The 16,628-nt window shown below is 44.2% G+C and overlaps 1 protein-coding gene across 2 annotated transcripts in view; it reads left to right on the forward strand.

Moving 5' to 3' along the window:
- Cacul1 (CDK2 associated cullin domain 1) overlaps positions 1–5,206 on the forward strand; it is an 81,514-nt gene extending 76,308 nt beyond the window's left edge. Inside the window, exon 9 of one of the 2 annotated variants that reach the window (XM_004838838.4) lies at positions 377–5,206. In XM_004838838.4, coding sequence (XP_004838895.1) covers positions 377–429 — 53 coding nt within the window. In that variant the 3' untranslated portion in view covers positions 430–5,206. The remainder of the gene's footprint in view (positions 1–376) is intronic. The other variant, XM_004838839.4, reaches the window with a different exon arrangement.
- The last annotated feature ends 11,422 nt before the right edge of the window (positions 5,207–16,628 follow it).

The following is a 16,628-nucleotide window of genomic DNA, read 5'->3' on the forward strand; positions in this document are numbered from 1 at the left end:
TGTTTGGCTCTTTTAACTTCATTCAAAACCACATGAGTTTTTAAAAACATTTTGATTAGTACATGTAGGCAGTACATAATTACATTCATCATGGGGAGTTGGTACATGCACATAACACAGCTTAATTTTTTTTTCCTTCCCTAAACCATGTGATTTTAAGAGGCTTTAAAAATAAATCTTTTTTTTTTTGTATATCCTTTTATTGATACATTTTAGGTGTACAGTATAATGACATTCATCATTGGAGATATGCACCTTTACAAAAAATAAGTCTTCTTTTGAGGGATTGGGAGAAGAGTAAGAAAAACATGTGGAATAAACATTTTTTTTTCCATTCTCAAGTGCTGTCTACTCTTCATGCTTTTTCCTGTTGTGGTATTTTTTTCAGACAGCTCCTCCGCATGTGCAAGTTCCAGGGGATACAGATAGTGAATGTGTTGAATGTACTTTCCTCCCCAAAAGAGGAAACACTGGAGCTGCAGAGACTGTGTTCAGAGCGCAGCAGGGCCTGCAGCACTCAGGAGCTCTGTCATAAGGCTGTTTTCGGGAGAAGATGCTGGACTTCTAACTTGGGTTTGTAATTTTAAAAAAACTAACAAAAAACAAAAACAGAAAAACAGTTGCTGCTAGACTTGGGGGTGATTATAACATGGGACAATCTTTTAATGAGGTTTATCTACAGATTCTGTGAGGAGCAAGCATCTTGGAAAGTGACCATTGATAAGTGAAATCCGAGAGCCAAAATCAGCAGCTTCCTCCAAAAATACAAGAGCAGAAGAAATCTTTTTTTTTCTTTCTTTCTTTTTTTTTTTTTAAGCACTTGTTTTGTTTATTTGTGGACTTGGCACTTCACATTGATTTCACATGTCAAGATACCTTTTGCTTTTAAAGCCAAGCAGATGGTTACAATACAGTATTTTTCACCCATATCCCAAACAGCCCCCTTTAAAATAAGAAATGGTCTTTGTTTAGCATTAGAATGTCTGGTTAAAGGAAAATATGAACTCAGCTTTCATTAGAACCTTTCCTCCATCAGTTCACAACCTTTTCCTACTCTGTGCCTTGAGCTTTGTGCACTTTGCAACTGTGTGATGGTATTGTCAAACTTACAAATGCTTCCTGGAGAAGTTGCTGGTCTCCTGAACCAACCCACCAAAATGTCAGGTGTGTCTTTGTGGCAGGATGTTATAATTAAGTCGGAAAGTAGAAGTGTGTTGCACATTGGTCAGATCCCCCCGGTGGCACCAGAGCATGTTCATGTTAATGTGGGGACCAAATCTCATGTAGCATTTCCATTCCACTGTCACTGCACCTGATTGCACCAGCCGCTGTAGTGTGGGTAGTACCCTACTTCAGGTGGGTGGCACTGCAGCACTACCCTGTTTCACACTTTGGGGGAATGTCCAGGGTTAAGAGCAGCTTCCTCTGACACTCTAGGAAGTGCTGTAGTTACTAAAACCAAATGTGATCTGTAGTGTGGACTTCCTGATCCAGTTTCATTTCAGTGGAAGAGATAAGTACTTTAAAAAGTAGAGTCAGCACTCTGCATCTCTTGAACAGTACAAGATGTTTCAGTGGAATAGGGAGGAAGTCACACTACTGCTTTAAGGCTTGCTTCTAGCTGTGACAAAGCTACATTTTCTGTTTCACTATACCCACAGTGCTATTTAATTTTCCATAAAAGTCTCTGAAGCTTATTCTAGTTGTTTTTAAAAGACAAAGAAAAATCAAAAGATATGGCAAGGGAAAAAATCTTTTTCTTCTGTTTTGCTTGAATGTAAATTGAGCATAGGCTTCACTCCATTGAGCTAGTGATGGTTACTTCTTCAGAGAATGAAAGACGTCCCAGGGATGCTGTCACACTGCTGATTTGCAGGTTTTTCATAGAGCTGCCTCTGCCAATTCAGTGTGTCCTTTTAGGGGAATGTGATGGGTATGGGCCTTAGAAGTGGGATCGTGAGACCAAGTAAGTCATCTAATAGAAGTCCTTGATTTGTAAAATTATACAGTGGAGTAAAAGTAAAGGTGAGATACATTTTTAAGTACTTAGCAACCAGAGTTGATGGAGTTTTGGAGGGCTTTAGTTAGACTCATTCACCCTGAGCATCATGTGTTGTATTGATGAATACGAAATTACTCTAAGAACATACACAGGCTCCATGATCTACTTATACCAGTGACATTCTAGTATTGAGGAAGAATTCCATTTTATTATGAAGCCCAGATTTTACTTTGCTCAATGGAATGCTTACTGTGGACTTATAAATAGTACTTGGGACTGAAGTGTCTCCTGCGTGGCTTTGATGATATTTCTGAAAGGAATAAAATTGGAACATTTCTATAAACATAGACAGATTCTTCAGTATCCTAATAACATACCCAAATGCTTTTTCTGGGAGAGAACAGTCTTTTTGGCCAACAGCAGAATTTTCCCTATAAGAAAGCATTGTATTATGCTGTGAATTGGCATTAAAACCTTTGGGATGCCTTTGGATTATTAAGTTAATGGAAAATATTTTATATTCTTTTTATTATTGTGTATTAACAACAACAACAAAAAAGTAGGCAAAGAAAGGTCTGTAAAATTCAGTTTCTCAAAAGTTTTGCACAGTGACTACAGCCAGCTGTGGGTCAGGCTTGGTACTCCAAAGCTTTTATCAGAAGGTACCCTGAAGGGGCACACATACACCCAGTACACGTGCCCTGGTTATTACAAATCTTGGCCCCTTGAGGTACATTGCAGTGTGAAACGTATTCCGGTAAGTTGAAATTGACATTGCTTATTACTCAAAATTCTTGACAGGATTTTTAGCTTATAACATGAGAGGAAATAAAATTTGTCCCTCTCTCATTTTTTATTGACTGAGAATACTACTATGTGCCAGAAAGTATTTTCCTCTCCCGTTTATTTGTATTCTTGCCAGGACAGTATACGGTTTTTCCACCCCAGCTAAATACTGGCTTTTGTATGAAATCATTGGAGACAGAGTATTTTATATGCCAGTTGATTAGTCAACACATGCAGTTGATGTGGCTAGTACTAACATGCAGCCAAAAACTAGACCTTTGGAAAGAAACCCAGGAGCCAGGTCAGTCATCTTCATATAATGCATGTGAAATACATAGATAATACTGTTTTAAGAGACGGTGCATATTTTAAAGGTTGGCCTCAAGCTTCTGTAACAGTGTCATATCCCATGACCTCTGTTGTCACAGCTACACCCTAACTCGGCAGGAATTATTGCTCCTTCATTTGGGGAGGGACAAAAACCAAAACCTGGTGTTGTGACTCCTGTCCTAATAGTTCTGAGGCAGGGCTAGTAAGAAGCACCAACCTGGACCTATGACTTGAGCATTATTAAACTTTGCAGAGAAGTTTTTTCCTTTCATCAGGATGACGCTAATTAGTGGGTAGATGAGATTGTGGAGGAATGGATCCCCATGGCCGTGAACACTGTGCACATGTTTCGCGTGCTCCGATCTGTCCAGCTGCCACTTCCCTTGCTGTATGCTATGCTTTCAGGCTGCAAATTTGCACATGTGAAAAATTCCTCAGGAAGAGTTTGCACATGCATCACCTTGCAATATTGTGTACAGACCAGATGAGGGATTTGAAGGTTTTTAGCACAAAAGGATAACTTCAGAGTGGTCTGTATGTCTACTAGCAAAGGTAATGGTGGTCTAGCAAACAAAATTGGTTTCTGCGGTTATAAAGTGAGCAGGAGCATTTGTATCATAGTATTTAAATAACCCTGTTGCAGCATCCTGTAATCAGAATAAATAACCCTTCCAGAATTTGTTTCATTGAGGCTGCCCATATTTTATTGATTGTTCCCCCATCTTAATTGCAGATAATTATTTCTGTGATTACATGGGAGAGGCATTGCCCTTGAAGTCAAGTTCCCTTCCTTAATAAGCAGCTATTACTAAGCTAACTGAGCATTGTTTTATGAATATACACTAATCTGAAATATGAAAGAACAGACTAAAAAGCAAACAAAAAAATTCTGCATTAGCTATCTTGTCATTGTTTGGATGTTTTGACTTGATTTTTTTAATGGTGTGTGTCACTGATCTTTTAGTTTGGATGTTACGTTTACTTTAATCCAAGTATAGACCTCTTAATGGGACTTTAAAATCCAAGGTCAGAATGTGAATCCCTTGATTGATACCTGTAAGAGGGTTACAAGACCTTTTCGTGATCATTGTTTTCAGTAAGATTGTGTAAAGTGAAGTCAAAATGGAGCTTAGAAGAAGAGTTCGTGGAGAAATGGCTGTCCTGTGAACCATTATTGCCCTATTACAATTGGCCTCACTTTCTGGCCACCAAAGTATGTGACAGGAGTCCTTTCCAAGGGAAATAATTCTTCTGTCCCCTCATTGATGCCTCCTCCACTGTCTTGACACCCTACTTGGAATCTCTTTCAAAGCTGAGTGGAACAAATCCATGTACTGTTTCAGCTTATGTTGATGGAGGGGCTGTGGGAGAATTAAGAAAATGATAAGAGATCCATTCTTACAGGGCCCTGGTATATTATTTTACTCCTGCTGGTTGGAAATCATCTTCATCTTAGGTTGGACTGCATTATTTAGAAAATATTTATAGATTATAATTCTGGGAAATTTATAGGATGACTCTGGGGTTAATTCTGTGGTTTGGAAAAAATAAATATTTTGTATTCTCACATGCCATTTCAACGTTGTAACTATGTACTGAATGCAATAAGATTGTGTATATTCTCTTAGGAGGGTGTGTTTTATTAAACAGATGGCAGTTTACTTGCTCCCATTAGTCCAATTTGTTGCTATTACAGCCATGGAATCCAGGAGACATTATTCAAGTATGAAGTTGTGGGGAGCCGTGGTTAGAAACAGGAATGCTTATGTATAATTCTGGAGGTCATATGTGGGCAACAGGTTTCTGCCACCCACCAGCACAACCAGGCAAGCAGGAAGAAATGAAGCCTCATCCCTGGTGGTGCTTGTCGGTCAGAAGGTGTGGTAAGCTCAGAACAGTTGTTCTGTACAGCAGCTCTGTTATTAGTCCAAGAAAAACCAAAAGGTGGATGAAACAATGATTGGCACGGGATAAGTAGCCACTGACTTTGGCTCTGACCTTTAACCTGTGGTGGATTTTGAATCCTCTATTAGGGTGTATAGTATCACTCTTAACATTGTGGTTTGTGAAATAAATCTTGTACAGAGATTCTTGGCCTTGTTATGTTATGTTGTAAATACTGCACAGATGTCTCTGGCCTTGATACTCGGTTCACAGGAACTTTGTTATAGTATAGATATATTCTAATGCCTCCTGAATGGTAACCACACTCAGCACATATCTGTCTCCACAGTTCACCACCTGCAGGCAGGGTGAGTGCCAGTCTTGATCTCCCTGCATGGTGATAAAAAACAACTGTGCATATAACTATACATAGAAAGTTTTACATACTCTGTAGGATGTATGTAGTATGCATATAGGTACATATGTAGTTTCTCACCCATGCCCCCTTGCATACTCATATAACTTGTTTACACTGTGGGCCTTAAAGCAAAACTTTGGTTTGGAAATTTTTTGTGTGGATTGGCCATGTTTTCTGTATATCCCTTTGTGTTTTCCTACCGTGAATTTAGAAATAATCCTCCTAAGTTTTTTATTTTACAATTGTAGTTTCTTCCTAACATTGTTCTCAGAATGCCCTGTTTTGTTTGTTGTTTTAACCTAAGCCTGTTGTGGTGGTATCTTACCTTTTAGTTAACCAGGTCTGGCAGAATTTAGTGACTTTATCTTTGTATTTGAGTCACCTGACAGGTTTCCTTTTCAGCTGGATAGGATGCTATTTAAACATCCTCCTTTCTAGCATATTTTTTTCTTTTACATAGTACAAAACTTCTACCAGAATAAGTTCTGTATGTGTATTTAATTTACTTCCTCTATTGGCCTTTTTCTTAATGAACATTTCAGCATACCTCCCTCAGTAATTAATAGATCATGCAGAATACCAAATTACTAGAATTATTAAGGAACTAGAAGGTTAAATAGCACAGATAATAAACTTGACTTGGTGTGTGTGTGTGTAAATACATTACACCCTTCAGCAGGAAAATAAGCATTGTTTGCAAACCAAATCTAAGAGTGTATTTAAAGTATAACAGATGATGACCATATTGGATGTGCTGTATCTCAAGGGATGCAAGATTGGCTTAATATTAGAAAATCAATTAATGTGACTAATTAATGGATTAAAGTTCTATAAGCAAATTGTTTATGAAAATCTAGAGAGTCTACAAGACAAATTAAGAGTTTATCAAGGAGGCCCGGCTGGTGGCACACACCTGTTAGCCCAGCACTCAAAGGGCTGAGGGAGGAGGATCGCTGTGAGTTAGAGGCGAGCCTGGGCTACATAGTGAGTTCAAGTCTAACCTGAACTACATAGTGAGACCCTGTCTCAAAAACCAGCAACAACAAAAAGTTTATCAAAGTTTTGGGGACAAAATCAATATGCAAATGTCAGTTTCATTTTTATAGACCAGCTACATACAGTGATGGGCTTTAAATTTTAAAAATGTAAATATAACTCATAATAGGAACAAAAAAATATAAAGTACCTAACAACAAAGCTTAATGAAAAGTATATAATACTTATGAGAAAATGATTTAAAAAAGAAACAAACCAAAGCCATATTGATCTCTTAAGTAAAGGGATAAGGTGTGATGGGTAAAGAGTATCAATTTCATCAAGATTTGGACTCTTTCTCCAAATTGCCTAAGAGATTTATCTCCAAATTCCAATAACATATCCAGTTGTTTTTATTGTCAGTCTTGACAAGATGAGACAAGGTGATCCTAAGATACAAATGAAAGTTCACAGGGCCAAGGGTACTGAAGACAGTCCTAAAAAAGAATGAAGTGTGAGAACAGCTAGCACTATAGGATTATAAAATTTACTGTAAAATGTAGCATTTAATACTCCTTTGGTGATAGATAATAGGAGGTAGGGAAACCTTTCTCTAATGGGAAGAGATGGAGGCGGGGAGGAAAAAGGATGAAAACAAGTAATCAAGATGCATTATGTACATGTACCAAATCCCCACAAGTGGTGTAAACATTATTGCAAACATGTACTAATTTTTTAAAAATGATAAAACAGCTTTGGCATAAGGAAGGGTTTCATGAACAGGATAGTGCAAACCATCAATTAATAGAGAAATGATTTGGCTATACACTGATAGTAAATACTTTTGTTTACTAAATAAGCCTCTGAGTGACAGAAAAGTTGGCCCGTTGGGAATAAGATACAGATATTCACAACATACACATCGCTGTTAAAGAGCACTGAAGTGCAGATCTGTGATGAAAACAGCTCAGGAGAAATGGAACCCAACACAGGCAGCCATTTCATGGGAGAAACAAGTGGCTCATAAACAGGATATCTAGCAATCAGGAAATGTACACTAAAACCATAAATGCCATTTTCTACCCACCAAATTGGCAGAAACTATAAAAAGTCAGAAAATACTAACAATTGGAGAAATTACGACAATAGTAATCTGTTACGGTTGTTAGCATTGTAAGTCAGTACCACCTAGGGAAGCTGAACCAGGCACTTCGGATAGCCCACTCTGAATACGTAGAAAGACACACATTCATGGACGCAGGAGATGTGGAGGAATGTTCTCATCACAAACAGCTTTAGTAGTCCCAACCAAAAGGAAGCAGGGCAGCTGGGGATATAGCTTGGTAGTAGAGCACTGGCCTAGCATGCTCATGATCCTGAGTTCAGTCTCTGGCATGGGAAAAAAAAGGAAGAAAAGGAAGGGAATTAGGGAGCCAAATGCCTGTAGCAGCACAATGGATAAATGAAGTTGGTTTGCACAGGGGCATTCTTTAGAGCACTAAGGGCATTGGATACAGCTGAGTGTCCATGTGGACGAGCCTCAGGAAGCATACTGAGGGAAGGAAGCAAGCCAGTGGAGCCAGGGTGAACATGACAGAAAGGTCAGACTGGGAAAAACAGTATTGTTTAGGGATCCATGTGCAAATAGTAAAACTAAAAAGGAAAGGAAGAGAATTAATGATTTTCTTATGGGAGCGGTGGTAGAGGGAAAGAGAACAGAGAGGAGTCCAGAAGCTTAACACTTGATAATGACATTTTGACTGTTGTAAACATGTCTGTTTCCTTTGAGCTAATACAGAAACTCAATACAAAACCAGTCCAAAAGCCAGAAGGCTATTTGTTTTTAATATAATTGAAAAACTCATACAAACAGATGAAAATGGGAAAATATTCATTCAAAGGAGAAGGAAATGTACCAAAAAATGAAAACAATCACATTTTTAAAGGTACAATTAAATTAACAGTTACACTGGTGTAAACATAGACAAATTAATGGAAAGTGAATTCACATACTTTCAGGAATTTAGAATATGTTAAAAGTGGCTTTTAAAATTCTAGCCATGATGGGGTAGTCAGGGAAAGGGGCTGGTTATCGCTGCAGAAAATTAAATTGATGTCGACAGTCTCATTCACCCAAGAAATCCCAGCTGGACTAAGAATTAAACTAAAAAGGATGTTATTAGAAATAGAAGATAATACAGTTTTTTCTTGGGATTGTAGAGGTTTCTTCTAAGGACAGAGGAATTGAGTGAGACACATACTATAAACACCTGCCTCAGGAGGTCCGTGCACTCCATCATGTCCTTGCCCCCAGTGTGTGTGTGTGTGTGTGTGTGTGTGTGTGTGTGTGTGTATTTGTAAAATAATGTTTAAATTTGAATATATGCTCACATAGTAGTGCACATAAGACAGACGAAAAAGGGTAAGGTGAAAATGTTTTAAAATGTTGCGTTGTGATTTTTAAAAACTTGGTTTTTTCTAAATTTTTATCTTTTGGTGAAAGCTGCATGATTAAAAATGCTTTGTTATTTTTGAAACTCCTAGTTTTAACACTGTGAAGAGAACTCAGTGTTCCAGTTTTAAGGTAAGTTTATTTTAATGTTTGGTTTTAATGGGAAAAAACCACTCCTTTGATATCTGTGGATCCAAATGACTGTGCTTACTGAACGAATTTTTCAGTTCCATCCACCAACTTTTGCCAAGGTGTTTGTCTGATCATCAGTATAATAAATTTCCATCGTTTCCATTGTTGGTAACCTGTTCTTGCTGAATAATGAGTGTTACATTTTTACAGTTGCTGACAAATGGGTTGAAAACCTACTGAAACTTATTTCCCAAGTTTTAAGTGTGTACTTTTTTTATGGGTGACAGTTGTTGGCAACATTTTGACAAAGCTGGAAACAAGATAATCCCTGGTGGCAGTTAGAAGTGAAGATTTGGTTCCATACTGCAAATATAGCAGGGAGAAGATTAAAGGCACCAGCTCCATCTGCTGATACAGGAAAGGACATCAAAAATGAGCGAGTGGGTGTGAAAGAGCTTTGTCTCAAGAGGTGCTTGCTGGCTTGTTAGGTTCCAGGACCTCAGAAAAGAAAATGGGAAAATGCAGGTGAGAGGCAGGGGTTCTGGGGAATATAGGATGTAAATGCATTTCTACAAATCAAACTGCCAGTCACATCAGGTGCTGGTCATGTTCGGTTGGGCTAGACACCCCAGACCAGGGCTTGGTCTGAGGATGAGCCCTCGGCAGGAGACACAGAGGACTTGGAGACTGGAGAAGGGAGTGAGCCAGTGGCAGAGCTGCGACCTTGACCAGGACTTGTGAAAGGCGGCAGACTCAGGGATGCCTTTGGTATTAGCTAGCTCCTAGTCCTGTGAACTATACCCCTGTGGAGGTCATTTCAGCTCTCTGAGCCTCAGTTTCCGCTGCAGTAAAACCAGAGTCCTTTCACCTTTACTTTCCTGTTTCTCATCCTTCAGTTCTCAATCACCACCACCACTGCTCTGTTACCACTTGTGCTTTTGATTGCTTATGTGCCTGTGGTGTGCACAGTGTGGCCGTAGCACTGTGGCCTTTGTTGCGGGCCCACAACAGATCCCAGAAAGTGTCCACTGCATCCTCTGTAGCATCACACCAAGATGTGCTCCAGTACCACTCACCTGCCAGGATGGCAGAGAAGTCCAAGGCCCATGAACCCTGTATCCTTATGACCAACAGTCAGCAGTAACTGGCCCCATGGTTTGCAAGCCATCTCATGCCAGCAGCATCATTTTGGAGGCAGTGTCCCCTAAGTTCCAAGACCTAACTTGAGTGCCTTAGCATGTGGGAGGCACAGGATGAGACTTCGGGGCACATGGAGGTAGAGATGCCCAATAGGGCTGTCAGGAGCAGAACCCTTCAGTAGGGTCAGAGACTCCCTAAGCTACAGTGACTGTCTTGAGAATAAAGCTAGAGAACACCCCTGAGGGAAGGGATGCAGGCCAAAGTCAGACATACTCAGGGCAGGTGAATGTTACTGTGGGGACATCTCATCCCAGATTCTGGATCAGACTGGGAATTTTGGCCCCAGGACAGTCACTGAGCCACCGTGGTCTCTAGTGTTTTCCTGTTTTCATAAGAGATAGGCGTGTGGTAGTGGACACAAGATCAGGTCTGCTCAGCCTCCATTTGCCCTTCATGTAATTTGCATTAGGACAACTGCCCTTTTCTGTTCAACATAGTCTGGGGAAGGCTACTGGCAAAGAGCTCTACCAGTGAGTGGGCATATACCCAAGACAGTTAGGCCCTCTTCCAAGATCTGGAACTGTGGGGCAGTTGAATTGCAAAGACCAGGACCCAGCCTTTCCCAAGAGCAGACACCTGGAGATGGGATCCTGCTGCTGAGATCTTGGTGCTATCTGAGGCTTGCCCTCCTGCAGGCTCCGGCTTTGCCTTGCCCTTTGTGACCACCCTCCCTCCACCTACCATGGCCTCTTCTTCACAAGAAGTGGGTGAAGGTCAGTGCTTATAGGCCACTTGAGCTCTAAGAACCTTCTAGAGAATCTGGTGTTCCTGCGTTCCCTGTAACCCCTTCCCCAGAAGTGGTGGTGTCTTTGTTATACACTGGAGCATTTTTGAAACAAGGTGATGAGCAAATAAACGAGTGCATTTAAAAGATGGTGGCTTGTCAGTCTCTTCTCTCTGCATTTTTGGGAAGGGATATTGTCTAGGCCAGTGGTGGCAAGCGTATGGCACGTGTGCCATAGTTGGCTGGTATCTTTGAAAGCTCTAAAAAGTTCACCATCACTGGTCTAGGCTGATCCCTGTCTTGGTCTGTTTTGTGTTAGGTAACAAAACACCTGAGGCTGAGTAAGTTCTAAAGACATTTAATTAGCTCGTAGCTGTGCATGCAGGGAAGTTCAAGGTATGGCATCTGCTTGGCTTCCAGTGAGGGCCACCTGGCTCCATCAGCTCGTGACAGAGGTAGAAGGAGGAAGGACCCAAGCACGTGGGGTTGCCACACTTTCTAGCAATCCACCTGACAAAAGCTAATCCGTTCTTGTGAGAACAAGAAAGGCATCGATCCCTCTTTGTGACCTCATCACCTCTTTTTTTTTTTGTACCTGGGATTGAACTTGGGTCCTTGTGCTTGTGAGGCAGGCGGCAGAACCACTGAGCTAAATCTCTGGCCCCAGTCACCTCTTAAAGGCCCAATCACTTATACCACTGCACTGCAGAATTAGCCTCAGGGAATTCTCACGGGGACAAACTATATTCAGACCACGGCAATGGCTTCCCAAGGTGGAGTACCTGGAGATCCAGCCTGTACGAGCCCATGATAGTGAGTATCCACCAGCAGAGAAACCCTGGTGTCCTCTCACCCCAACCTTGCCAAGTCCACAAGCTGCTGCCCAAGCAGGCCCCTGGTGGACAGATGTCTCTGCTCACTTGTCGGCACACCTTTCAAAGCCCCATCCACACCATTTAATGAACTGCCAGACACTTCCAGCTGCATCTTACCTCCGGCTGACCATTTGTAAATTGCTTTTGCCACGGTTCCTGACAGGGTGAAAAATGCATGTCACCCTCCAGGGGAAGGTGCTCACTGGGTGGGCCTGGCACCCACAGCCTCTGCCTGCAGTGCTGGGCATCCGGGACCTTGAGAGTTCCAGTGTTCTGGGAGCGTGAGAGCCAGGCCAGCCTGAGGAGGAAGTGGCCCCTTTGCAGGCCTCTTTCCCCCGCCCTTCCCCAGTTTCTAGTCATGGGTGGCCTGCTCATCACCAGTCCTAAAACTTGCTGGCAGGAGCCCCCAGTGCCATCCTCAAGTGTGTCTCATCGCCAAATTGCAGGCCTCGGTCCTGTAATTTGTCCTTGTCCTCCACATGGAGCCTGCTCTGTGTGAGCCTTTGTGCCTAGCCCAAGGCCAGGCCCAGAAAACGCTTTGTTTTACACAGCCCTACACAGTGCTGGAATGTGGCACTACTGTCATTGGTTCCATTGTTTTGTATGAGGTTCTGCTGTGTGGCACTGGAGGCCAGCTGGTGGTATTCAGGCCTCCAGCCATCCTGGGGCATCACCTCCATCCACCAGTGCCCAGGCAGCACCTTCATGGAGACACCATGGGGCCCGTCTGGAAGAGCTGTGTGGGTTCCCCTCATCTGTCTCTTCCCATCTGTGAGGCAGGGGTGAGCTCCAGAGGCTGGTGGGTCATCTTCCTGGCGTTCAGCATGGGGTCCTGGTTAGAAGCAAAGGCTGCCGAGCTTTGTCACTACAGTTGCTCTGGTCCTGATTCCCCACCAACAGGCCGGGGACACACACACCTGCCAAGAACTGCACAAAAAAATAAGTGTAGAGACCTTAAAGGAAGCATTTGTTAGTGTTGAAAGAACAGCAGCACTTAAACTACACGGTCTGGCCACAGCCCATTATTCACGCTGCCTTTTAACTTTCTCTTTTGGGGGCTAAAATTAGATTCTTGGTTTTTTAAAATTCATTAACCCATCCCTGAGCTGCTTGGCATATCAGACTTGCGATCTCCATGGTAATCCAAAGGGGCCCGCGTCTTACTACATTCATAGCTGGGCCTCCATCCAAGGCTGCAGTCCCTGAAAGGACATCCGTGGGTAAAAGTGGCAGCTTTCAATGACTGAGTGCTTCCATTTCCAGGCTGTACGGCGAGCACCTTGTGTAAACTGTGCCATTTAATTGCCAAGATGGAACTACTAACATTTCAGGCCCAGTTTACATATGTGGTAAGTGGAGTTCAGAGAAATTAAGTCACATCCAAAGTTCCTGCTAGGGGATAGAGCTACGCTCACCTTGGGGGCTGACCCTGAAGGCTGTGCCCGTGGTCCTGGGCCACACTGCACACATGGGAAGGAGACTGGGCCACCCCAACATTTTGGGACACTTAATGGGAATTAGACATTTACCTCCAAATGCTGCTCAGACTGGCCCCTTCAGTGGCTGCTTCTGAGCATACCTGGAGTACTCTACAAGTGGTAACCCTGGGTCTCATTCTGGTCTAGGTGGCCTTGATGGGCAGTGAAAGATGTGATGAATAAAGCAGAGCGTGAGTTAGCCCCTGCCACAATACGGACAGATAACTTCCAGAGCGAGGAGCCTGATGGGGACAGGGAGCTAAGAGGTGAAAGGCTCTGGCCCCAAGCTCAGGGTGAGACACCTGGGTCTGTGAGCAGAGTTGAGCTCACATCTCACACTCCTTCATCTTCTCGGAAGGAGAGACAGAGTGATGTGGGTGGAGAGCATCAGTGTAGCCCCAAGAAGGACCTGGAAAGCAGACTGAGCAGCCTACAGCCTCTCAGGTGCCCTGATTCCATCTTCTGATGAGCCAAGGCTGAGGTACCCAGGGTCACAGCCAGCAGGTGGCAGAGCTGAGATGGCTAGACCCATATCAGAGGCCTAGACAGTGGCCATTCCCCTCCCGAGGAGAGACCGGAGGTGAGATTCCACTACCTGCCATGTAGCTTTGTTACTGGCCAAAAAAAGCTTCCTGCCAGAAGCTTGAGTTTCCCAATGGGCAGCTGAGATCCATCTTGCTGCAAAAGTTCAGGACTTTATGTCACTACCTACCCCCAAAATCAAGGTCTGCTCACCACCTCGCTCCCCCGTCTCGGCCACAGCGGCAATTCCTAGTGCTGTGTCTCAGGTCCTGGCATTACCTGGCTGGGGCCCTAGCTACCTGCTTTCTCTTGTTTCCTCACCAGCAAAAAGAAGGTCTTCCTGAGCTCCGGTGTACAGAACTGTCACTAAGGGAGCTTGTCGGTAATGAGGCCCTCCCCTCCCTACTGCCTCCTCCCCAGGATTCAGGTTCTGTCCCTCTGCATCTGTGCCCAGCTGCCTGCATTTCAGAGTGACTCCGCGAGGGTAGGATGTACCTGGTGGGCCCACCACATATGGGGGGACACAGACTGGATCAGTCCCATGTTCCAGTTTTCATATTGTCTAATTGGAGACTGGTTCTTAAGTGATCTTTCAGCTTTTCTCATTTAAGGGCTAAAATTGGAATCCCAATTTGGTTGACCGTTTTATGCAATTCTGACACTGCCCTGAGCTTCCACTGTGGTGGGGATGTGGGGTAGGGCTGATGGGAACACAGGGCAGCCGCATCCTGATTGCTGCTCGGTGGTCAATGTTTAGAGCGGTTGCACCGTGGCACTGTGAGGGTGGATTGATTGTCCAGCTAGCTGGCATTGGGCAGGGAACTTCGGAATGGAGCCCGAATCCCCTCTGCAATCAAGGGATTAGACTGATGGGCACAAACAAGATTCTTGGTTTCCTCAAATAGTTGGATTTCAAATGGTTACTTTGGCAACCAGGCCTGGCCCCATTCCTTATCTGGGGGAAGGAGACTCAGTTTGTTGGGATCTCTCTTCTTGCCCTTAGATTTTTGCAGTCTGTGGGTCTGTGAATCTTGGGTGTAGGCTGAGGAGGGGTGTCATTTAAGGGCGACATTATCCCCTTAGCAGAAGGCCAGGCTCTGAGGCAAGAAGTCAAGGTTGCACACTTGGGTGTTAACTGGTATCCCAGGATTCTGAGCTTTGGGGAGTGAGCTGGATAGGAGGTCGAGCCCTTTCCCTAGGGTCCTTGCATGCCAGAGACAGGGCTTTCAGTCACTGAAGGATTGATGAGAGCCCGATCACTGACTGGAGTGGCAAGAGACTTGAGGAGGGACTCAGGACCTGTCGGGGAGTCTCACTCTGCACTGCCTCTGTTCCTCCTGCCCTCAGGCTCCCCAGTGTAGCTTTGTAGAGGGGAGGAGGCTAGAGAGTAGAGGCCATATGCTATAGGCATGAGCTGGACCCATGGGACCAGAAGGGGACGTCTAGCTGGCAGAGTTTGGGCAGGCCCCATGCCACATCGCTAGCTGCTCAGAATCCTCTCTGCAGACATACAGTGAGGCCAGGCTGGTGCTAGAGGCAGTGTGGTGGATTAACTCATGGTCACTTTGGAATGCCCAGCTGAACTGAATCAATGTGTTTCTGGGCACGGAAGACCCACCTGAAGATTGTTGCCAACAGCATAAAAAGAGAACTGGAGGGGAAGATCTTGGGCTGTTGATTTTCTAGAAGCTTGCAGCAGCTGTTTTCCTGATGCTAACTTGGCTGTTCTCATCAGAAGAGGAGCTTGGGTCCTCCCTGTCTCCAGGAATGGCTGCTGTTCTCTTTGGGGGACCTCTGGTCTTTGCCGTGAGCATCACTTCGTGGCTCCAGTGCAGATCCCTCAGCCTGGTGGCACAGGGGCAAGGTTTCTAACTTCCACCACTGGCCTTTGGGCCTTCCCAGGGCAGATCCTCGATATGGACTTGAATGAGACATTGCTGTGGGCTCCAGGCCTCTGGCTGGACTCTTGGAGAATACTGCCTTGGGCTCTAGGCCTTCAGCTGGGCTTGTGTGGGACATTGCCATGGGATCCAGGCCCTTCGCTGGATTCTTTGGGTCTCTAGTGCATTGGCAGATCTCTTGCACTCCTCTGCATTTGACTTTTGGGGTGAATATTATAAAATAATCCTTAAATTATGTGTCCTGCATTAATTCTATTCCCTTGTAAACCCTGACAACAATAGGTGGGTCAGAGGAAACCTGGACCCCCAGACAGGAGGAGCCTTCATCCTTTGTCTCTCTGCAGCAGCCATTGTTCTGAGTGCTACGTGAAGCTCTCCCTTTGCACACCTGATCTTGGTTCATCCTCCAGTAGCTCAAAGAGGCTCAGAGAGGTTAGGCAGTTCACTGTCACATGGCCAGCAAACATGGATGCAAACCCGTGTGCTTTGCTCTGATGCTCACACCAGTTAAGCCAGCTGTTCAGGCAGCAGCATGTGTTTCACACTGAGGACTGCCCTTATAACAAGTGAGGGCATCCTCACACTTCCCAGTGCAGGTCCAGGGCTCCAACCTCAGCCCTCCAACCTCAGCCATCCTGGTCCTTCCTAGCTGATGGCTTCCTGGCCTCTGGTCCCAGTCCCTGGAGGAGGCTGACTGTTTCTGGGGCAGACAGACAAATGTCTACTTCACTTATGGAAATCGACAGGCGAGTAGTTTTCCGAGGCCACCTATCGGGGCAGAATGGGAAAATCAGAGGGGCCTCTGAGAAAAGTGGGAAGGGGCCGATATGACTTCTAAGGCTGGGTAGTCCCACCCATCAGCAAAAGGAGACCTAGCTAGTACAGGTCGGTCTTCCTGCAGAACTAGGAACACTTAAAAACAGAAAAGTGCTGGAAATCGTTGGGTCAG

Source organism: Heterocephalus glaber, unplaced genomic scaffold, assembly GCF_053883595.1.
Source record: "Heterocephalus glaber isolate CG9 unplaced genomic scaffold, H.glaber_assembly_v1.0 deba00001497, whole genome shotgun sequence".
NCBI lineage: Eukaryota > Metazoa > Chordata > Mammalia > Rodentia > Bathyergidae > Heterocephalus > Heterocephalus glaber.